Source organism: Ailuropoda melanoleuca, chromosome 2, assembly GCF_002007445.2.
Source record: "Ailuropoda melanoleuca isolate Jingjing chromosome 2, ASM200744v2, whole genome shotgun sequence".
Taxonomy (NCBI): Eukaryota; Metazoa; Chordata; class Mammalia; order Carnivora; family Ursidae; genus Ailuropoda; species Ailuropoda melanoleuca.
Window position 1 is genome coordinate 122711913 of NC_048219.1, and position 24799 is coordinate 122736711.

Genomic DNA, 24799 nt, shown 5'->3' on the forward strand with positions numbered 1-24799 from the left:
GAGCATTGAATAAAACCCACTGTCATGGCAAAGACAGCAGAAGGAGGCGCTTGCTGGCTGGTCCACACAGAGGAAGGTGACAACCAGCTCCTGGTGATGGGTGCCTACTGTGAACTGGATGAAGCCATTCAGCGAGGAGCCAGACAACAGGCGGGGAGAGAAAAGCGGAGGCTTAAGAGCCATCAGCAGGCCTCTGTAAAGCTGCCCTGGGCTGGTGACAAGAAGATTTTTGCTGAGCTCTGAACAGGTGTGGTCGCTGGCGGGACCAGCAGGCACCTGCGGAATGTGGCTCTGACTCTGCGGCACTGGAGGCTCCCACAGACCTGGGGCCACCGTTATGACCAACTGACCGGCCACGGCTCTGCGCCTGCCGGCATCGTTCTTGGGCTTTCCTGCCCCTGCCCGCAGAGGCCCCTTGCAGGCAAACAGCCTTGAGCAATGGAAAGTAGAAAAGCCCACTAGGCAACCCACCTCAAAATATCCATAAGCCCTAACTGACATTGTAGGATTACCTACAATGAGGCACAGTTACCAAACAGGGAGAATTCCATACGTTGCCATACCCTCTTACCTCCCCTCCTTTAAAAGCAGCCCCCACCCACTACCTCCTAGCAGACGGCCGCTCTGCTCTCCTGCCCCCACCACCAGGGGTACGCAGTAAACTTCTACCACCTTCCTTCTGCCTCAGGTGAATTCTTTCACCACCCGCGCCACCAGCTTCCACCTGATCGTGGTCCACATTTGGAGCCCCTATCCCATTGAGAGACACTCCTTTCAGGCGTCACACTGCCTAGCGTTTGGCTGAAGACTGTGCGCAGAGGTCTGCTCTCCCGCCCGACACCTGTGCCCTCAGTCCCCGCCACTGAGCTGATTCACTTCCAGGAATCTCCGCTGCAGAACAGTTACTCTGCCTTAGGGCCAGATTTCTCTTTTGTTGCTTGTCACTGAGTCCTTTCACTTTCCTCTCCAGCTTTATTTAGCTCCAGTTTTTCCCACTTTTCAGGGAAGTTTGGGTGTGGAGGGCTGAGGAAAGGCTAGCTACTTGTGCAAGGGGATTAAACTATTCTTTCTATATCTCATCTGAATGGTATTACACACAAATTATGAATTACATTTATGCATCGAAAGATTTAATCTCCTCAAAGGCAACAAAGAAGCCCTTTCAACCAATAAGAGATTTTAGCCTAGATTTTGAACTGGAAGCCAGTTAAAGCTTTCTGGAAGGAAAGAGCAGTTCACCACCTTCCTTGTTCCGGAAAAAGTCACCTGGATGACTCCTCCTAGTTATGCAAATGTAAGGCAAACAGGTCTCACTGCCCTGAGAAGGGGTAAGACTAATCCTCCTTCTCTTCTCCTTTTATTTTCTTAAGATTAAACAAAAGCTGCCTTAACTGGTTTGCCGTGCTAGTGCTAGTCATGAGAGGACTGGTCAGCTTGTACTTGGAGCTTGGCGGTGTTCTGAGAGGAAAGGCATTAGGGAATATTTAGTATATTATCCTGAATTTTAGGTCCGTTTGCACTGCCTGCATTAACCCTCAGTATGAGGCTTAGAAGTTATAAAATACATATTTTCATTGTAAACCAAAAAATAATTTTGTAGAAAGCACCAGCACCACTACACTACTCAAGAGTAAATACTAAACTGGGAAGGAAGAAACCTGCCTGGCCATATCTTAGGCCTTGAGGAACTAGGCTGAGGAAAGCTCCAAGAGAACAGAGTGAGTGGCTTAAATTCTTCGAACAGGCCTTCGCTCTGGGGTTTTCCTTAAAGATTAGCAATGGGAAAAGGCTCAAGGTAACATGGCTGGCAGGCCTCTCACAGCCTCAAGAATGTTGACCTCCTTCAATGAACACAACATGGTAGTTGGGGGCCCAGATAATTTTGGTAATAAGATGCTTCCCAACCCCCCCCCCCAAAAATGTTCATTTCTCTCCTTTGAATATAGCTATTTCTTAAATAAACCATTCTCTGGTGATACTTTCTCATGTCTAATTTTATGATATAAAATCATATGTTGCTAATGAAGGATTTAAATCCATGATTCCCCTGATGCAACTGGCCATTTAGAGATCACCTGTCAAGATTAAAAAAACAAAAACAAAGAAGCAAACAAACAAAAACAGATTTCCAAGGCCTACATCAGGCTTACTAGCTTCAAAATTCCAGGGTGGGGCCAGGAAACCTACACTCCCAGGTGTTTATAAAGCACAGCCTGGTCCGGTCATAACTCACTGCCTAAAAGACTATTTGGAGCTGCTTAAACAAATTGCAGATCTCTGATATCATTGCAGATCAAAACAAACAAGGGTATATTCCACTGTATGAAGGGCATCATGCTTTCCTTCATTTCTCAGTTCTCCCTCACGGAGGAAGCAGGGTTAGATCTCGTGGTTGCTGTGGATGACACAGGTCAATCCGGTTAAGGAGCCTGATAATCCAGATATGGACTGTCTACTTTGTTCCTTCCAGATTCACACATACATTTTACATCCACATTATAGGAGATTTTACAGGTTAAAACACTGATTCATTAACATGGATGCTACCATGTAAGAGTTCTTCAGTACCTTAAAGTTCCCTCATATGATCTATCTTAATTCTGATACAGAAATCTCACCTCTGACTCAAACTTGCATCACAGATTAATCCCTTCTCCTTTACTGGCAAAACTGTGAATTGAAGGAGCCTACTTAGGTATTAATGGAAAGACTGCACGACTGGGGTCTATAAGTGATATTGCAATGAATGTCCTTACCTGGCTTGAAAGGTTCTTGACTTGCTGGGCATGAATGATCTCAGGAGTATCAACCACAGAAGTGAAATTGGCTTTTTCCATTTCTGCTAATTGCTTATACTTGATCTGCAAAGGAACACCCAACACTTGGGTAAATGTTTACAATGTGCATATTTGTTGATTTCATTTCATTACGAGGTGGTCAGTATTTCTTTTCCAAAAGGATTCATTCATTTGAGACTCAACATATATTTTTTCCTTTTGTGTTTATAGCTTTATCCGGAAGAGTGAGATTCAGAAAGGTTGAGTCCTAGTTGTTGAAAGACTTACTATGCCCAGGGGCTGGGAAAGGAGTGAGATAATCCACAGATAGTAAGGTATAGATTGTTTACATACGTAAGAGCTAGGAGCAAGACAAATAAGCAAAAGACAATGTGGGATGTTAAAAACTACCTTTTAAATTAAGGTGATTTAAGGAAAGAAAGAACTCCCAAAATGTTCTAAGCAAGGAATTCTTGGTGCCGAATGGGAGGGGGTGGGTATCAATGAAGAAACAAGACCAGGATGTCCGAATCTGTCCTAGCTTCAAGCTCCCCAACTTCTACCCTTTGCTCTGAATGTCTTCTGTGGCTATAGACTCACAAAGACAGATGGAAAGAAGCCCTGACATAGGGTCTCTGCTCTTTCTATCAGAATGGATTCCATCAGGCAGATATTTAAAAATGCCACTATAGACATGTGACCGTTAATCAACCAAGTAAGATAATAGAAGGACAACACCGTGTCCTTGTAATCACTTTTCCCCCCTTAGGTTGACATGGAATAGTAACACTGACCTGGCTGGCAATATCAGTAGCATTCTTGGCCCTCATGAAGTCGGGAGTTTCATTGGCCATGGCATTCAGGCCTCTTCCTTTGACTTCTAGCTCCAAGTCTCTCTTATATTCTTTCTGTGGTAGCATTAAAAGAAGAGTTACCTAACTTCCATGGCTAGGTAGTCAACGTACAGAGTGACTGGAAAGCCACAGGCTATACCACTATTCGGTTGCTCGTGTGCACCTTTGCTATCCCCTGTGGTCGGGTGCAGTGGTGGCCACAGAAACCTGTTTTAGGAAACTGTTCTACTCGTGTCCTCAAGTAAGGCTTCCTTTTGAACACTTTTAGGATTCTCTACTTAGAAAATCAAAGCAAACGGAACATTTTAAATCTGGTTTGCTATGTAACTAGTACTGAACTTAGGTGTGTAACACTCCAATGTAGTGTTTTAATTTAAATGAGCATACCAAACGGATCGTAGTTAGATCAGATACTATTAGATAAGTAACAGATTACAACAGCCACTGGACACAGACTGTAATACCAGCTCATCGGAAATTGAGATATATTTTACTTAACAGTTAATAACAATGTTGGATATGGAATTTGAAATTCAACCCTCTCTTTTTCTCTCTTCTCTTTTTTCTGTAACTTGGCTAGGGAGGAGAGGATGCTGTGGGCCTACCTCGTTGAGGATTTGAGTGGCGTTCTTTGCTCTTAGCATGTCGGGCGTGTCTTCCATTTCACTGAGACCCTTCCCACGGATGCTTTCCTCTAGATCTTTCCTGTATTCTTTCTATATCACAAAATAAAAGCAACACCACTGACAAGAAAACCTGGATCCTGGATCGTTCCTCTTAGGTGAAGAGCCAAAACAAACAAGCAAACAAAGACAAAGAAAGACCCCTTCCAATTTTAAGTAGTTACAGTTTAGTGATTAAAGATATGATAAAGGCAGGGTATAAGCTTCATCAGTTAAATATCAAATAAGAATCTAGACATTAACAGGATGCTAAGGTAAGCACATTTTATTAGGTATTCAAATAAAAAATGCAAAGAATTAACATGGGTAAGAGACTAACATAATTAAAAAAATATTTTAAAAAATTTTAAAAATAAAAAATAAAATGTTGATTACGTAAAAAAAAAAAAAGAGAGAGAGAGAGAGATTAGGTGGTAATAGCAAACACATGTGAACCCAACTTGAAACCCACAAATGTTAGATGGTGATGAAAGTGGTAGGAGGAACACATTGACGAGGGTCATTAGTGCAATTATTGGGATCAAGAGGGAAAGCAAAGACCAGGTGGGCACTACCTCGCTGGCTATTTTGGTTGCATATTTGACATGTAATAAAGCTGGCGTGACCTCCAGGCCTGTCAGGTTTCTGCCTTTAATGGACTCTTCATACTCTTTCCTATATTCTTTCTAATGTGAGTAGGAAGGAAACACAAATTAAAAACAGAATCTTTATTACAACTTATTTCTCAAACCTAGGCAGAAGAAAAAATTACAACATCTTCCTTTCGTGTATGAGCCCTTAACTGGTTCATAGTTTTGCTGAAGGTCACACATTTGAAAGGTGTCTGATTGTTCTGGAAATATTTTGTCTACAATAAACAGCCTCAAAGAGACTCAGAATTTCAGAAGCCTTTTTTGGGCTCCTCATTCATATGTCCGACACTGTAACTGGGGCTGCCCCACCGTCTGCCTTGCAGCAGGGAAGGACAGCGGAAGGACACGTGTGCTGCCGAGACTCTGAACCCACTGTTATCTCTCCTGAGGCAACCAGATTTTACTTATGAACTCGAAGTAAGTAAGGGGAAAATAACAACGCAGAGGAAGAAGAGCTTGAAGGCATGAAATGCAAATTTGGCCTTTTCCATAGTAAAGACTTATTATTTTTAATCTCTGCATAGGTAAGGTGTAATGAGACACAGAGAAATCCTAAGATTTTGTCCTCCATTGAGAGAGTCACAAGCTCCCCCATCTCCTCTCCAATCCCCGGACTAGGCTGTCTCATTGGGAGACTTGGAATAAACGCTGGAGTTCCATTTTTATAATTTCTAATTTTGATAGAATTTTAAATTTACAGAAAAGTTGCAAGACTAGCACAAGGAACGTCCACAGCCCCTTCACCCAGACTCACCAACTGTATGAGGCTATGTTAAACTTGTGACTATTCGGCCTTCTACACAACAGAAAGCCCCACAAAGTGCTACGTCATTAACCATCTATCTTTACAGTTGGAGCTATGCCCCATGGGGGAGACGTAAAAAGCAACCCAAAATAAGTCTGTTTCCCAATGAACACAGACTTCCTAAAATTCAAAATAAGATGCCATTCTTCTCTGTTGGTTAAAAAGGAAAAAACAAATTTTTTTTAGATGCTTGTGCTTACATTTCTAAAATAGGAAAAATGGCATCTTGACATCTGATGTTTTGATAGACATCTTGATCATTATTCTTTTGTTTGGCCTGGGGCTTCCAATTAAGAGCAATCCAAAGCCAAAGGTGGGTCTGTGCAGAGGGAACTTTTCATTTATCGAAGAAAAATTCATATTATATTCAATATAATTTGTTTCAGAGTTAAGAATAATTTGCTATGTTCTAATGTTATGAAAATGAGAATTAAAAAAAAACATGCATGGTAAGTATTTACTGTTCAGAACATTTAGTATAACTGAACCGTAAAATTTCTGAGATGGAAACATTTTAGTGACTGCATGATAAAAAGTTCCATCACCTGCACAACTTTTGGATAACAGAAGGCTGGATACATGTGTGGGCAGAGTTTGTCTTTACAGCTTGATGGTGTGTTTGTTGTGTGGTGCATTTTGTAGGACTTACCCCACTTTGCATTTGCTGAGACTCTTTGGCAGTGATGTACGTTGGTGTTTCAAAGTCCAGCATGGGCTTTCCTCGCTCCTTTTCATACTTTTCTTTGTATTTCACCTAGTGACGAAAAGCTTTATTAGGTAGATCTCCTCTGGTCAATTCCCAGAGACAAGGGTAGGGACAATATCTTTTTAATTCAGACATGAGTCCACATGGGTGGCATCTCATTGCCATTCAAAACAGATTCTTGTGTTTCAGATCTAGTACCTTTTTGTTGTTGCCTGGGAGAAAACACCCTTGCTGTCTGCAAGGCAGAATCAGGATTTGTGTTCAATTCAAAGAAACAAAAGACTCACTGCAGAAGGATCAGCTGAGAGAAAGGCCAAGACAAGGAAACGCATGGGGCAAGTCCCCCATCAGAGAAGGTCGGCCAAGATCTGATAGGTGTAGACGTGAACACTGTAACTGCAGCATCTGTCAATGTTTCCGAGAAATAGCTCCAGTTTTTCTTTCATGAGGACTTTTATCGGAGACCTGGGGTCTCGATACAACTTTCTTTATACGTCAGTACAGTTATTGTACTGGTCATGGGTCATAATTGGTCACTTTTTCAATGCAGCCAATATAAGTTCATATAAAAATGAGAACTAGTTTACATGTCGACTGACTTAATAATAAATCTGACATTCTCAAAAGAGCCCCAGTGCTACTTTACAAACACAATGTCCTCATCACTACAAATACACTGGCCCAATCCAAAGGAGGACGCAGACATGTGATTAGGGGTGGGGGCAGCCCGAAGATTCGGGAATGGAAAGTCAGGGGGGCAGAGGCCCTTGTTCACACAGCCTCTTCATGCAATGCTCACTCTCAGAAATCTCGCTGAAAATAGAAACCTGGAGGCCTAGGCTGCTTCACAGATGACATGAAGACACTTCAAGTCATTTTGCCCTCTCAGTTATGCCCAACAGGGTCCTAAATAATTCTGGATTTGTGATACAGGAAGTCATGTGATAGCAAACTCCTTCTCTGAGTTCTTCTTTTGAGGATCTTAATTATTTTACAAATTTTCAATTCCTTAAATACCCACAGATACTTCAACGGTGGATCCAATCGTGTTACTTTTCTGCTCAAAAACCCTCCAAAGGCTCTCTGTCACCATTGCAAGGTTTCCTAAGTGGGGGTGCAGACCCATGAGGGCACATTGGGGTTACTGTAAGGGGTCGGTCCCCCTCAGAACATCATCTTTACGTTTCCAGGCCCTGTCAGTGATCTGAATAACACACATCGCGTGTATAGGCACGTTGATGCTGTTATTTACAGCATAAAATTTTGTTTCAAAATGGTGCTAAATTCCAAGCTCCCTTATATCTTTTGAACTTTTCCTCCAGCAACGGTTACTAAAACTATAACTACCATTCTGAGGCGAACTCATGAACATGTTTGACCTTGTAGCTGAATGTGCGTGAGAGAAAAGTCTTGATTGACTTACTATACTCTGTAACTCTGTGGCCTCCTTGAGATGAAGCTGCTCCAGATTATCAGGAATCGTGTGGTAGTGGCCTTTACTCTTCTCATAGTTCTTCTTGTACTGGTACTGAGGGGAAGAGGGCAAAAGACACACAGATGGGAAAGCTGCTCAGCATTTCTGTTTTTCCTCTTTAGGTTAGACATTTACACAGCATCATTGTCAAGACCAAACTAAGAGCAGCAAACACTAAGTGGGGGGTTATGAAAACACGTCAAAGGCGGAAGACCCACGTCCAGTCCTGCCCAGTTAATACAGATGGTCAACGCTTAGGTTACACGGCATATTCAAAGGAGGTTTGAAAAGTGAAAAATGAAAGGAACTATTCCAAACCATGATTTGATGTCTTTAGAAGGAGGGAAGTGCTTAATTAGAAAATAAAATGTTTAGTCTAAGAATAAAAGCTTTTTTACATTCTGAGAGGTGTCACAATCCGTGGAGAGTTGACAGACTAGTGTTGTACTTTGGAAGGATGCAGTTACACAAAAGAGCTTTCTAATAAATCTAGTGTCCCGGGAGCAGAGAAGGAGATGTATGTGAGCTCAGCAAAGGAGTTCAGCTGCACATGGGCGAAAGCTGCTGTTTCTGTAGCAAATGATGGAGCTTACAGAACTGGCAAGGTGGCTTGTATTCAGCACATGATTCATTATCAGAGATTCCTTCATATCAGTCACAGGCTTGTGAAGTTTCTTTAGGTCGGCCTTATATTTCACCTGCATATGAAGGGGGAAGAACGAAATCACATAAATAGGAACTGGAAGACGGTACTAATGGAAGCCATGGTAAGATATCCCATCCAGAAACAAATTCTGGAGATGGTGATGAAAATCCATACACCTCGTTCACAGTAGCTAAAAAGTGGAAACAACTCGTGTCCATCAACAAAAGGAGAAGTAAAATGTGGCGCATACACACAATGGGATATGACTTAGCCATAAGAAGAAACGCAGTTCTGACAAATGTTATGACATGCATGAACCTTGAAAACATGATGCTAAGTGAAGTAAGCCAGACGAAAAAAAGGACAAATATTGTATGATTCCACTTATATAAGATTCTTTCATAGGCAAATTCATAGGGAAAGAAAATAGATTATAGAGGTTACCAGAGGCTGGGGGAGAGAGGAATGGAGTTATGGCTTAATGGTTGTATTGTTTGGGGTGATGGAAGTAATGGTTGTAGCTAGACAACACTGTGAATGTAATCAATTCCACTCAACTGTACATTTTATTTACTTATTTTTTTTAAGCAATCTCTACACCCGTGGCGCTTGAACTTACAAGGCCAAGATCAAGAGTCGTACGCTCTTTTGAGCCAGCCAGGTGCCCCTCAATCATACATTTAAAAAATGGCAGTTAAAAATGACAAATTTCATGTTATATATTTTGTCACAATTAAAAAAAAAAAAACAAACATACCTCACTTGCGAGATTGTTAGCATCTTTCATGACTTTGTAGAGCTGGCTGTCTTTTGGATTGAATTTCGGTGTTTTGCCCTTCTCTTTGTTGAAATTTTCTCGGTATTTAACCTAATAGCAAATGCAAAATTCCAAATTATTTCTGAACATCACTTAATTTGAAAACTAAGAAATGGAGGAACTATAAATACAGAAGAATGTGTTATATGTAAAGTGATCATATAAATTACTATCTGCATTAGGATGCTTTTAAGAGTAAGGGGCAGAACCAATAGTTATGCTGGGGCAACAGGCAGTCAAGGGTAACTGAGAGCTAGAGTATTTGCCTTGCTCATTTTATATTATCCAGAAGTAGGAAAGATAATCACCTCTTTTTAATACAGAGCAAAAGTAAGTGGAAAAAAGCTAAAGGCTTCAAGCTACATTCAATGACCTAATGAATTTGATTTGGAGCTCTGACGCTAGTAACCAGTGAAACCAAAAGCATTTCAGGTCTACTGTAAGGAGTTCAAAAAGGGATTGTATATGGTTCAGAAGAGTGAGACATAAGGAACCTGTTAAATTAGGAGAATTTTTTGTAATTTTAAAATGGTACTTTGGCCAAATCATTTTGATTTTTAAAAACTTAGCAAACAATGGCATAATTTCTGAGTAAAAAAAGAACAGAGCGTGGGGGGCAAGGCCTTCAATATGATTTAGGCTAGAAGGAGTGAGACGTTTTACAATAATGACAAAAATAAGATTAAGTATACTTTTAGGATAAATGAAAGTAAGAATATACAAAGGGTTAACTTCAATTTAAAAAATAAGCATAAATACCAGCTTACTCTACTAATAGCTGCTCCAAATTTCAATATGTTTTTTAAAAAATTTCCAAGGTTGTGCCAACATCAAGGTAAAAACAAAGAAATGATTTTGATGTTGAAATTTTGAAGACTTTGCTGTTTTTGAAAATCAAGAGGCTCGCATTTCTAATCCTATGTGAAACCTCAAATGTGGACAAGGAGTCTGGGTTTACTTTCTGTGGAAGGTTTTTCTCAGGGTTTGTAACTTCTCAGTGTGGCCCTGGGCCCACGGGGGCTTTCTGATGTGGGGGCCTCCCCCATCCTGACTTCACTGCCCGGCTGATACTTGGGAAGAATACCTCAAAAGCCAAAAGAGAGAGCAAAGGCACAGGGCTGCATCTTGCAATGCTTCTGTGATGGGGCATTTGAAGAAAACTAATGCACTCATCAGGGATGAGGGACTGACACCAGCAAGCCGACATCTCTTTCCATTTTTCTCATCTACTTTCTTAACTTCGGTTGGGGGACTGACCAAGTTACACTCTTTTCTGTTGATTTTGTGTTGGAACGTGCAGAATGCTATAGAACTTTGTTGAAGGATTTACTTCTGTGCAGGCCCATCCCCTCCGTCTAGAACATGCCACTTGGAGTAGGAAGACAGTAGACTTGCTCAATAAATGTGATGGAATTGAATGAAAGAAAGAGAGTTGTCATGCCTTGGTAAAATAGCTACAGAAGGTGATTTATGGGAAAATTCGACAGAACGAGACATTTCCCCTCAGCACCCTGGATATACCTTGATTACGTATCACTCCAAACTGTAATTATTTATCCATGGACGTAAGGACTGATGACATCTACATCTGTTCACCCCCCTAGTTCTTAGCTCAGTCATGCGATATATGGATGCTGAATGGAAGAATAATGGTGACTGCATCTGGTTGGGTTTTAGAAGTTTGAATTTCATGACTCTTGCCTGTTAAATTCCCACAGGTGACTCAAGTATGAATCCTACCCTTGGGATGTAATCTTACTGCCCGAGGAGAGGTGCCAGTAGGACTTCACAAGCTGATGTTTTTGTTCCATGAAGACTATTAAGGACACAAACATCTAGACACACCCTCATAAATGGAAAAGTGGAGAATGAGAAAGGCCTGGAGATGTCAGAGACAAACAAGAGACAAGGTCCCTGGTAGACTTTTACGATCTAACTTATCGAAGCTCAGCAATGCTGTCAAAGACCCAGATCTCTCTTGTGGCTACTTCTGCACTTCCATGCTGGGAATCATGTCTTCCTGCAAGGTTTTTCACATGAGAGCTGCCACTCGCCCGTCTGTGTTACCTGGCTGCTCAGCCTGGCTGCCTTCTTGGCCATTTCAATGTCTGGGCGACCGAGCATGCTTAACCCATGGCTGCCTTCCTTGCGGTGCTTGGCTCTGTACTCCACCTGAATCAAAGAAAACCAAGAGGCGGGTGCCTTGAATTACTTGGTGGCCGTGACCTCTGGGGAGCAGGTACATTTTCACCACAGGCTTACCTCACTGGCCTGTTTGGCAGCCTGCGTGGCCTTCTTGATGTCGGGCCGGTCAGCCACCGTGGTGTAATGCAGGTTTTCTTTGGCATCTTTTTTGTATGCGACCTTCATTTGAAGAGAAAAAAATGTTTACTCACGTGGGAGACATGCTGTCTTTGAAAAAGTCCTCATCAAGCACAAGGAACCGTTTTATTAAAACCAAACCAATTTTTTAAGCTACCATATTTTCTTAAACTACCAGACAGGAAATTAGGAATGCCACTCAATGGAACCAGCCCAATATGCACCAATTTGGGATCCACTGGCTCAACGGGACCCCTGAGACTGCGGACAGGGGAACTTACATTACTCTGCTTCTTGGCCACTTCCATAGCATGCTTGACATCCGGGGGCTCCAGCATGATGGAGTAGTTGGATTTCCCTTTCTCCTTGACAAACTTCTTTTTGTAATTTGTCTAAATAGAGCCAGAATTACTTACGTGAGCAAAGGAATCTGGGAAAAGAACTGATTTACCTGAAGAACCGTGAGATCTCCAGGAAAATCCATGGCTCCCCAGTCTACAATTAGTCCGGAACCTGGATCTCTGATCCATATTCTAGCTCTTCCTTGTCCTTTCTGTCCTGGGACCCAACACTTGACACACACGGCAATCTTGGGAGAACTAACTACAAGCAAATTAAACTCTTTAATTTCCCATTTCTAGCTTTAAAAAATATATGGAACCATTTGGGCTCATAAAAATATAATAGCAAGATTATTAATGCATTATTGATAAGGACAAAGTGGGCAGGGATTACTGAGATACAAAGTAGTGATTTTACTTCTCCAAAATTGCTCAGCAGTTTGGACCCCTGGGTGGCTCAGTGGGTTAAGCATCTGCCTTTGGCTTGGGTCATGATCCCAGGGTCCTGGGATCGAGTCCCGCATTGGGCTCCCTGCTCAGCGGGGAGCCTGCTTCTCCCTCTCACTCGGCCTGCTGCTCCCCCTGCTTGTGCTCTCTCGCTCAAATACATAAATAAAATCTTTAAAAATTTTTCAGCAATTTAATGATATGAGAGGCCATTCTTAACCAGCAATGCTTCCTCCTTTTATTAACGCTAAGTTACTAACATATAGAGGATAACGTATCTTCTGGCAAAATACACATCTGCCATAGTTGCCATAATAGGAAACCTAATAATTATGAGTCCTCCTTTAAAGCAGAATTGAAAACTCACACATAGGCACTGAGGATGGTAAGGGTGAAGCGACGTACAGGAAAGCACTTATAAGCAAGGCAGCTTGCCCCGGGTTTCCCTGGATTCTAAGGCTGAGTGGTGTTGCTGCTGCCAAGAGTCCCGGGGCTGGTCACTTACATCACTGACATTCTTGGTCACTTCCTTGACATGGATGGTGTCCCTGGTCTCTGGCAGTGTTGTGTACGAGCCCTGGGCCAAGTGCTTCTTCACGTAGTCCTTGTACTTGTTCTGAGGGAATCCACAGAGAGCTGGTTAGAGTGTCTGCCTGGGGCATCAGCCCAAGACCGAAGAAGGGCAGATGGTTGTTGGAGGGTTACCTCAGACACCAGCCTGCTGACAGTCTTTGCCAGGAGGATCTGAGGAGTGTCAGGCACAGCATGGCAGGTTCCTCTCTCCTTGACATGCTTCTCTTTGTATTTCAGCTGCAGGGGTGAAAAAAAAAATTTTTGTTAGCTCCTCTGGGTATCCGGTATATATTTATTCAGTCCCCAAATCACTAGATAGCTGGGAACACAGAATCATTGACACAGTAACAACATTAAACTCCATAAAAGATTTGACATTGGGAAATCTTGGGAAATATACAAAAGAGATTTTCTTTCTCTCTTGCAAGTTGAGGCTTTAATAGTGATCCAAATGGATCTCATGATGAATCTTTATACACCCAGCCTTAGTTCAAAGGACTTTCAAATATGTCATTTGACCGGCTCCCAAATCCTGGGAGGCATTATTTCTCCTTTACAGATGAGGAAACATAGGAAGAATACAATCACACAAAAATGAATGTTTCCTCATAGAATCCAGCCAGAACTTCAGTTCCCAATTTCTGCTGTGTGAATGATCTCGCAGTGCAGTACACATTGAGAACGTCACCTGGATTTTATAGCTTCCCCTGCCCATCGCCCTGCTCTGCCATGTCACTGGCGTTCACTGGGGACAGAGTCGTGAACTCCAACACCATCCTCCTCCGTCCTTCCCTGGTGTCGCTGGGGACTGTGCCGCAGAGGATGGCCCTGAGCCAGGTTAGGTGTCACGGAAGGCACTGGATACTTACCTCACTTTCTATTAACGAATTCCGCAGGGCCAGCACCATGTCTTTATCATCAGTGACAGAAAGCTTACAACCTTTGAGGAACTCTCGGTCCAGCTTATACTCAAACTGAAACAGAAGAAAGGCGGAGGAGGAAGCCAGTGTTTACTGTCATCTGTATGGATTTCTTCTTTTAAGGGTACTAGAAGGACTTGCTACCAAAATGGGGGCGGAGGCTTGCTGGCCCCTCACTGCATGCTGGGCTCCCCCCTCTCCAGCCCTGCGGCAGGACCAGGCCCTTCCCGCCTGCTCACCCCCAGTTCCTCCCCAGCCTCACCCAGGACTCTGGACCATGATGCCTGGGCCCGGCTGTGGGAGACCAGGCTGCAGGGCAGGTCTGCTCCCTGCGTTTGCCTTCCACTCCTCACATCACCCCACCCCCGCCACTTGGAGGTCAAGTGAGCCAGGCTGACACCCGCAACAGTGGTTATCAGGAGTCATTATTCATGCTTCTGTCTCAGGTGTGTCAGAGAGCCCGACTGTCCCTCCCCTCTCACATCGCTCTGCTGCAAGGACGACTTGGCGGCCTGGATGAAGTCCGGTCGGTCAGGGGTCCACCTCCAGTGGGCTTTGTTGGCTTCGTACTGCTTCTTGTAGTCCAGCTGTTGGTAAAAGACGAAAACAGGTCATTTCGTTCAGCAGGCTGAATTCGTAACCACGCGTGGCACAGAGGGACTCATCGTGCAACTCAACATACAACAAATCATGGTTCTTTATGCAAGCGAGGGCCCCAAGTAACATTTCTGTACGATTTATGCCACTAGTCAGCCACTGAAGAGGTCATCTCGTGGGACCCTTTGGTCTCAAAATAGGGCCTAAAACGTTTAAAGGCCTCCAGGTGACATAGTCCTGCAACCCCTTTAACTCTGCCAGCTGTACTTTATCATCTTCAGAGTCAAGGACTTTCAATTTCTAGCTAAACTTGGGCTTAATCTTTGTTAAGTGATTAAACTTACAGTATTTATTTTACGCCAGGCACTTTTCTCCGTGCTTGGTAACCACTACCTCGTTTAATCTTTGTAACAACTGCATGAAACCGACAGCTGAGGAACCAGCTAGAGGGTTAAACAAACTGCCCAAGGGCAGGCAGCTCCTACAGGATGGAGCTGGGATCACACTGGCAGAGACTGGCTCCAGATAGGCCTGCACACCTGCTAGACTGTCCCCTGAGCTGGGCAGCCGGCTGCCTGGGCCTAATCTGAGGCCCAGGAGCACACACAGCTTCATTTGTGTCCTTGGAAGAGCCCTCAGCGTCAGGCACATTTCTTTCCTCACTCTTTTTCTGTTTTGTTTAGGTATAATTTGCACACAATCGACTCTGCATATCTTTCCATGAGGTTTGCTTTTGATGCCGTGAGTTTCCCCCCATTATCGTTAAATTTTTCAAACATACAGCAGAGCTGCGAGAATCCTAGAGAACAACCCATACACCCATTGCCCAGATTCTACATTGCACATTTTCCTGCCTTTGCTTTTTCACGCACCCATCCTGCTACCTACCCAGCCCTCAATCCATCCTCGGGACACCTGTAAGCTCCCTGCCCGCCCCTGAGGGTATTTGCTGACCCTGATTAATGTATGTTCTCTCTGGCACTAGTGGACATTCGTTGGGTTATAATGGTTTCATTAGTTAACCATTTATATATATTTTTAAAAGTTAATACTCATCAAAATGCACAAAAATATTTCTGTGGTTGAGGCTTTAAGATGTCCCACCACAAAAAAAAAAAAGTCAGCACAGAGAGATAGGAACAGGAGAAAGACATAGACCAACTTCTGACAGGCTCACATGACTAAAATGTGGTTGTGTGCGTGCATGTGCGCGTTTTCCAGAAGAAGCAGGTTCTAGAGCAGGGCAAGAGGAAGGTATAAAAGGTAGAGGGAATGAAAGATGCTGAGACACTTTCCAACATGCAGCCTTCATTCTAGAATTATATCTCCTACTTCTCAGCCACCTGGCAGGGAGGCCTAGTGGGTTTAACACCTGTGACAGGGGGTTTGCCACCCTGGCTCTTCCCCACTCTCCTCTGTGAGAACGAAGGCAGCGCTTGGATTCCAGAATTAGTAGTCATGCTGCTGGGGCTAACCCTGGATCCAGACTCATTAGAGCTCAATCACCGGAAGAGACATAAAAGGAGGTCATGTGTCCTGCAGAAGCCAAATCCCCCATTAGCCTTGGGAAAGTTTCTGGAACTTACGTTGGTGTTGACTTTGTAGGCATCCTTGGCTGCTTTAATATGAACAGAGTCTGGCACAATGGTGCAGTTGGACTTATTTCTCTGGTAAACTTCTTTGTATTTCAGCTGTGGGAGGAAACACAGTGAGACAAGTTTAATTTTTACAGTGGCCTACTAAGCATTAAAAAGCAAGAAATTAAAACCACGACTGTAGTACATAATGCTTCTTTAGACAGAATAAATCTGTTGTAAAGAAAAAATGCCACCACGTACTTTCCTGTCTCAGATCTTAAAACTAGCTCCCCAGAACTGAGTATGGTCACCTATGTCACCATAGGATTTATGTCCCCTAAGCTTGGCTGAAAGGGCCATGTGTGTTTTTCCCTCCCCAACTCAGAAAATCCTGAGTTCAGAGCATCTTGAAAACTGCTGATGGAAGAGAAACTTTCCCCCGCTAGCTCACCCAGATAGTGTTAGTCTTACCCTCCGTCTGTGCCCCCACAGTTCTGGCTGTATCTATATCATGTTGTAATTATGTGCTTATCTGTCTGTTCTTCCATTAAGCTGAGCCCCTGGAGGGCAAAGACTGTGTGCCAATAAGTACATGACAAATGAAAGAATTGATGGATGCCGTCCATTACCCTCATTACTAGAGCCAAATTTAGCAAGTTGGGGCATGTGTGGGTTTGGTTGGGAGGGAGAGGGATGGGGAAGACTTAGCATCTGTGGGCCCAACCCAGCCCATCCTAGGCCTGGTATTTCTAGCTTCACCCACTTCTGCCACTCTTAAATACGGGCCCTAGGGCATTGTCGGGGACTTCTCACTACTTGTTGCAGAGGATTTTAGGTTTGTTTGTTTTTTAAGATTTATTTATTTACTTGACACACAGAGAGAGAGGGAGAGAGTGGAAGGAGGGCCAGAGGGAGAGAACCTTCAAGCGGACTTTCTGCTGAGCATGGAGCTCGATGAGGAGCTTGATCCCACGACCATGAGATCATGACCTGGGCCGAAACCAAGAGTTGGACACTCAACTGAGCCGACCCAGGAGCCCCGAGGATTTTAGGTTTTAATGTGGTTAAGTCTGAAAGTAAAACTGTTCTAAAGAAGTCCCATAGTGTCATCATACAAATCACAGTTGTCTGCACTTTGCCATGGACCTAGTAAATCAGTTTTTTTTTAGGGGAAAGGCCTAGAAGTCCATATTTTTCATCAGTATCTCTGGTTATTGTTATAATCAGAAAGTTTGGAGGAATGGATACAGAAACGCTTCATTTTTCTATGGTGAGAGGGAACGGGCTGCTCCAGAGAAAGGATCTATCTGATAGAGGATTTATGAACAAGTGATGTTCATGTTTGAAGTGCCAAAACTTATTTTAACATAAAAAATACAAAAAAATATTTTTAGACTGTTTTATACATTCCTGACTTCATAAACAGTGCACTGGGTGTATTTAACATTTCTCATGGCACACGGCTGAGAGGATCTGCTCGGCTGTGCCCAGTCAGCTCACAGAATCACCAGCAAAAAAAAAGATGATTTTGGTTTCAAGCCACTAAGTTTTAGGGTGAATGCTACACAGGAATAGATAACCGGACCGGGGTTCATTATATCATGTTAGAAAGAGCCCAAGATGAGAGGGGCTGCAAACATTCTGGTACTTACATCACTGACTTCATCTTTGACCTTTCGGACATGCAGCAACATGGGTGTGTCGTGGATTGTCGTGTAGCCTCTGGGCTTGGCCTTGTTGTATTCCAACTTATAAAGTATCTGAAGGAGAAGTGAAAGCAGAAGGAGACATATTGCGCTGAATCTCAGTTTACAATACAATGTAATGTAAAAATATAAATGCAAAGTTTTCCGTGTGTTTTTGAGTGTACCTAAAGGAAAGAGAATTCTGTAAAATCAACAGGCACTTTCATGCTTTCTGCTAAAGCTCCATTGCCTCTAAATTGGAGTGTCTGACAATTTAGTTGGAATTATTCTTCATTGTAAAGAAGAGTTGTGAGCATAGCAGGACATTTGACATCCCTGCCTCCCTCCCACTAAACGGCAGGGGAATCTTCCAGACATTGTGATGGTCAAAAATGTCCCTCCACATTTGCAAATGCTCCCTGAGTTTGAGAAACCATTCAGTGTTTCTTGCACTTACGTCACTAATTTGTTTGTTGACCTTTGTAGTACGCAGGTGTTCCGGAGTATCCACAATTGAGGTAAATTTGTCCTTTGATTCTTCATAATTTTTCTTGTACTTGATCTAAATTGTAGAAGAGAAGGACAAGTTAACTTGAGGTGGAGTAGACGGCTTTAAGAAAGCTGATTTTCCTCAAGAGCCCCAGAGCAAATAGGATTATTAGAAGAAGCCACAGATGTGGGGAAGGTGGGCCATGGTGTCATACTTTCTCTTTTAATCCTAACAGAAATGTTTAATATAAAACTGCATGTGATAGCAATAGTGTAATGAGGTGGGCAAATAATCATAATCATTAACGATATTTTCCATATTTTTATACATTAGAAGCTCAGGCCCAGAGAGGTTAAAAAACTTGAACTAAGGGACACATATAGAATGAATCCCGGAGCCAGGACTGGATCCTTGTTCTCTGGACTCTGACAGGTAATGATTCACTTACAATATGCTGCATCAAATGTGTATAATGTCTTAAGGTACGTATCCGTGTCACAGATGAGACAGATATAAATTTAAAAATGAGTATATACGGTTGAAAGTATTTATTATTTTAAAGAAGACATTCATTTCTTTAATTCCCAAGTTATGAGGGTTTTTCATGCACACAAGCTGTTTAAAGCGATACAGATACAGAGAGCACAACAAAATTTCATGCACGACTATTTGATGATCATATCAGGACAAAGGAACAAGTTCAGGCAAACAAGATGTTCTTATGGAGACCTCATCCCCCTCATTTCACGTTGATCTGGTGTCAAACTAAAGTGATAAAATGAGTTCCTAATATAAAAGATTGATTAAAAACTTTTTTCATGTGGGAACAACGGCATTTTATTAAGCAATTATCACTGGTTTTGTGTGTGTATGCGCGCACGCGCACGTGTTTTCTGCGTCAAATGTACCTCTCAGCATGTGATGCAAAAGTGGTGGTATGTGCTTCTGCTGACCTTGTAGGAAGACAGTGTCACCAGCAACATTGCCGACAAGTGTGTATGAGGACAGATGTGCGGGAAATAACCTAGCAAATTAGCATCAAACTCAAGAGGGGCCATAAATATGTACAATATTCAAGGCATTGCACTGCAACCCTCATCTGTCCCAAATGGTACACTTGTAGTGATCCCTGAACAACAGATATTTGATGAAAACATTATTCAGGTATTTTAGATGCCACTGAATCTACTTAATACCCTCAATCCCTAAGGAATCCATTTCTTTGGGGGCGAATATTAAAAATCATTGAAATCAATGTTATACCAATTTGGAAATAAAGTCTGGAAAAGTCTCGGTTACCCTTACTAGGAGTCACTAGATGACGTGCGGATGGTGGCTGCCCCAGGCAGGGGCCATTTACAAGGAATGAATACTTATGCAGCTTTATCGCTTGACACCAGTCTGGGCAGGGAGCAGGGGAAGGAAATCAAGGAAAGTGTAAAAGTGAACGCCCTCAAGGCTTCTCAATCTCTTCTTCACATCGTATCAGACATTACCTGGCTCCACATGTGTGTGTTGTAGAGGGCGGTCAACATATCTGGACGCAGGATTTCATTACATCCTTGTTTCAGAAGCATCTTGGCACTAGATTTATATTTTCTCTGTTCATGCAAAGAGCAGTGAAGCACAGAAGAGACTTAGGAAGACGGAAGAGAACATGGCTCTATATCCCAATCACTTCTGAGTGAAGAGATGTAGGCACACACACTTATGTACTCAGATATACATGTGGGTGAAGACACCAAAAATGCTCTAACGCAAACAGGATGACTGCAATACTGCAGCCGCGTGTCCGTAGCCCTGTGAATGGGGAGTAACAGAGCTGGTCCCACCAATGCCACCTTACAGGAAAAAAGACGTCATTGGAGTAGAAAAAAAAAAAACAGTAAAGAGTTCTGTCTTCTTTCCTTCCATTAATTTCTTTGTTTTCGCTTTTGCAACTCCATTTGCAGTTTACAATTAGATCCTCCAGAAGATTCAAGGGTGGGAGGACCAACTTTTCTTTTTATCTTCACCACAGCACATGTGAGGACACAGAGCATGGACTGGCTCACTCAGAGAGCTCATGGGCTCTTTGGGTGGCTAGACAGATACTTTGAAACAGAACATCCCAATATCATAGGCAGAACCTATGACATCCTTGCAGCAGACGGAACGACATCTCATGAGAAATCTGGAGCACAGTCCTGCCTGGGCTGTCCGGCCAGCCCCATCACAGTACCTGACTGATCTGGTCGCCTGCGATCTTAGCCAGCAGATGTCTAGGCTCATCGACTACCAGGTGGTATTTATCTTTCCGCTGCTCATAATCAGCTCTGTATTTTTTCTGCTCAAACATCATATCAAATTATAGCAAGAGTACAACTTCAAGGCTACACAGAAATTTCCCAACATAAACACTCCAGAGAGCCAGAAACAGCTCATTTCTAGAGGTGGGCTTCCAAAGCATTCAGAGTAGTAATAACATGGAGGTAAAGAGAATTGAGTGAAGATTATAGCTGGAGAAGGCTAGGGCTTGGGATAGATCTGATTGATGACACCAAAATTGGACTACCTTGTGCTTAAACATCTTCCATCTTTAAATACAATGCCATTAGCAATGTTAGGTTTTATGGCATCTTAAATAAAGTTTACTATCTAACTCTGTGAGAATCAAAAAGCATATTCATGGGCAAATTCTACCAGTCTTCTCATGGTAGTAAATTGATTATGAAAGAGACCCTGGAAATCCTTTGGAAATTATAAAAACAGTAACAAAATTTATCAAGACTGTCTTGCTAGGAAGCTGACTGTAGTTCTTCAGTAGTCCCATGCGGAAATCTACTGAAAATGAACTAAATCAAATTTAAAAATAACAAAATATTCATATATTGAAATAATTATACCATTGGCCACATTTTCACTTTTCGATACATTTTACTAATTTCCTGACATTGTTTTTTCATTTACATAAATCTATGGAAAATCCAAAGATAGGAAATTAAATATAAAATCATCCAAACATAAGTTAATTCATAGCTTGCTCATTGTAGCCATTTTAAGCTGAATTTAGATTATTGCAACAACAGTTCCAGGAAAGGCTGGGTAGACTATAAAGGAATATTTTGGGTGTAAATAGATACTTCTCTGCACCAATGTATGAGTAACAGTGGCAATACATCTGAATGCATGAATCACAATTATCCCCTTAGGGGTGGCTCTTCCAACCACCGCCATTTCTGTGCCCTGGTAAGGGATGCCAAATTAACCTTGAGCTTCTGGGTCTCCCAACCCTACACAGTATCATGTTTAAGGGAGTCCAGCTTATAGTCAACAAAATCTTTGACCTCCTTCCTCTTGTTACCCAAAAGGCTTTGCTGCCCTATGCTAGTGCAAACAGAGGCAATGATGACGGTAGGGCCCTCACATGACTCTGGACAGTCCCTTCACTTGTTTATTCATTGGACAGTCTCTTCACTCTGCTTTTGGTAGAGCCCATCAGGTGGTGACATTGTAAGAGTTTTTCCAAATCTTTGACTTGAATCAACATTTAAATTGACCTTCTTGTCATTTTATGTATTGGGTTTTAATCAAATAACTCTATAGACTACTTAAGGGAAGTGAATAGGCTTAACTGGATCAAGTCATACGTACCTCATTCATCAACTGAGTTGCATACTTGAAATGCCTATTGATTGGACAATCTGCAACATACTTGAAATCTGACTTCGTCCTTTCAAATACCTCTTTATACTTATACTAGAGAAAAGAGAATATGGTTATTTGAGAGCAGGCTGTGATTACCTTAAGAATGAGACATGTCATTTATCCTATCACACAATTGAGATAATTTATTCATGGAGGAGAACAAGTAATTACTGAACACTTTGTCTCCTAAGGCAATGAAAGGTATACCCATATGGATATGAGCCCCACAATACATACTTTATTGAACAGATATCCACTCGATCTATCTGCCATATTAGGCAAAAACACAAATCAGTTCCTTCTCTGTTTCTATATATTATAAGTGTTATTTTATTTTATTCCATGTGAACTTGAAGGCATTTTAATTCATGAATTTGAAGTAATTTTCCAGTAGTTAATTAGATAATCATAATATTTTAAAGCAGAGGTGAGCTAATATCTAAACCACCATCTGTTTTGAAATGACCCCATGGACTAAGAAAGTTTTTTGACAATTTTAGGGGATTGTAACAAAGACTATGTGACAGAATAAATGTGGTCCACAAAGTCTAAAATATTTACTAGCTGGCACTTTCCAGAAAAATTTGTTGACTCCTATTTTAGAACTCAAAGGAAGTTAATCCAACTACTTTATTTTGTAAATAGGAAAACAAGGCCATAAAAAAGTTATTTGCCTCAAGTCACACATCAAGTTTGTGGATTAAAATAATCCCACTTTGTATTTGCTACCATATCAACTCTAACAAAGTAAATCATCCAGAGTCATAGTAATAGGGAAGAAATTCTGGAAGAGTCATGAGTTATACTAAGATGACTTTTCATTAAATTCAAATAAATGGTATAAATAAACGATGACTATAGTCAGTGAGGTCAGTACTAAGAAACTTCCTAGTAGAGTGAACCATTCAGTATGTGCTCCAACTACAGGGTCTAGAAGCAAGGATAGAGCGAGACATATGGAAAGCTGTTTCTTCAGTAGTGATTCTCTCTGCGGCCACTGGAATATGTTAAATGCAGGTGGTTCTTATCCTTAAGTAGACACACCTTGCTGTAGAGAGTCTTGTTCTTTTCAGCCAGAGTGAAGTCAGGGGTATCATAGGCATAGCAACCAATGCCCCTAAGCCAGTTCAAATCTTCTTTGTATTTTACCTGGGAGAAGAATATCAAAGAATTTTAAGAACTTATCTCCAAACAGTAGTAGGCTAGGATCAATACAAGCAGAACAAATAGAAACTCTGACTGCTGAAGTATAAAGAACATTGAAGTATTAAAACAATTATTTAAGATAAGTTTCCAGTAATACTGATTTCTGTTCATTTTATAGTGTATTGTTGTATATGGAAATTTTTATTTTTAATACTAATTAAAGCAATTCAAATTTAACAGGCATATTTTCCTAGAAAGTTTATTAGCTCAGCCGCTATATTTTCATTCAGAGCTGAAATTTCAAAAATGAGCATTGTTATGTGTCTTCATTGCTTCATGAAGTTGTCTCTTCGAATGATCAAACTTAGTCTATTTCCTAGATGAAGTGTATCACTTGCAGTCCTGTAATCTGATATCATACATTTAGAAGAAAAATTAAGTTTATAAATTTGGATATATTTTTCTCTCTCTCAAGTTAAAGCTCAGTTATGTAGCAGTGAGTTTTAGGATTTAAGCATCCATACAGAAGATCTAAAATTTAGCCAAGTGTTTCATCAGTTTTTATGCAGTGCTTGAGTTCATAAGTCACATGGGAAAATGAATTCATATGCGAAAACAGAAAGTTTTGAGACTCACATCACTGACTGCATCGGTAACTGCCCGATGGTGAAAATGCTCTGGGCGGTCAGGAATGGACAACCAGATTCCCAACTGACTCATGTAGTTCTCCTTGTATTTCACCTGTGGTAAAAACACAAAGACAGCTATGAAGTCTTACCCAACTTTAATATAAAAAAGTCTACATTTCTCTAGAGAGTTTTAAGAAAGGGAGAATACTTAAAAAAGAAAAGATGGTAGGTTATTAAGTCCACAAAATAGAAATATGTAAGGACATACTTTACTAATGTCATCTGTGACTTTACGATGATAAACAATGTCCAGAGCATCCTTCACAGTGTGGTATCTTCCTTTGGTCTTTTGAAATGTTTCTTTGTAGCGTAACTGCAAAGAGAAAAAGCACATAGATTGTGAAAAACCACCAAGTTAAATAATTGAGTTCTTTTAAGCTTGATCTCTCTTGAGTCTTGTGTCTTAGGTTTTCCCATGAATAAATTTAGGAGAGATTAAAAAGCTCATTTTCACATCCTGGAAGAGAAGGACATTAGGAGAAAACTAGTGAAATCTGAATAGAGTTTAATTTAATAATGATGCATCAATATGGATTCACTCATTGTGACAAACGTACCATGGTAATGTAAGGTATTAACAATAGGGGGAAAGGATATAGGGTATACAGGAACTCTGTCTTATCTTTGCAACTATTCTGTAAATTTAAAACTGCTTAAAATAAGAAGTTTATTTAAATCTAAAACAAGCAAACAAACAAAAAGCTAATTGGGAAGGGAAAAAGCAAACAACTTTGTTGAGCCTAAGACTTACTAATGTACATGGAAAGAGGAGAAAGATTTAATTTCCAACTCCAACTATCAAAATGCCTTCTCCACGAGTCAGTCCTGAAATCTTACTTTATAATCTTGATCTTTGTGGTATTTCAAGAGATAACATCTCTGACCTTAACCTAAGAATATCACAGAAGATTCATCCCATTTCCACAAGATG

At 41.5% G+C, this 24799-nt stretch overlaps 1 protein-coding gene across 1 annotated transcript in view; it reads right to left on the reverse strand.

Annotated features, from left to right (window-relative positions):
* NEB (nebulin) overlaps nt 1–24799 on the reverse strand; it is a 204807-nt gene that overhangs the window by 19894 nt on the left and 160114 nt on the right. Inside the window, 23 exon segments of the mRNA XM_034654568.1 lie at nt 2757–2861; nt 3572–3685; nt 4237–4347; nt 4869–4979; nt 6401–6505; nt 7881–7985; nt 8525–8629; nt 9335–9445; nt 11462–11566; nt 11657–11758; nt 11998–12108; nt 13010–13120; nt 13210–13314; nt 13947–14051; nt 14480–14584; nt 16181–16285; nt 17824–17931; nt 18314–18418; nt 20568–20672; nt 21980–22084; nt 23078–23182; nt 23816–23920; nt 24077–24181. Of these exon segments, the coding sequence (XP_034510459.1) occupies nt 2757–2861; nt 3572–3685; nt 4237–4347; nt 4869–4979; nt 6401–6505; nt 7881–7985; nt 8525–8629; nt 9335–9445; nt 11462–11566; nt 11657–11758; nt 11998–12108; nt 13010–13120; nt 13210–13314; nt 13947–14051; nt 14480–14584; nt 16181–16285; nt 17824–17931; nt 18314–18418; nt 20568–20672; nt 21980–22084; nt 23078–23182; nt 23816–23920; nt 24077–24181 (2454 nt within the window).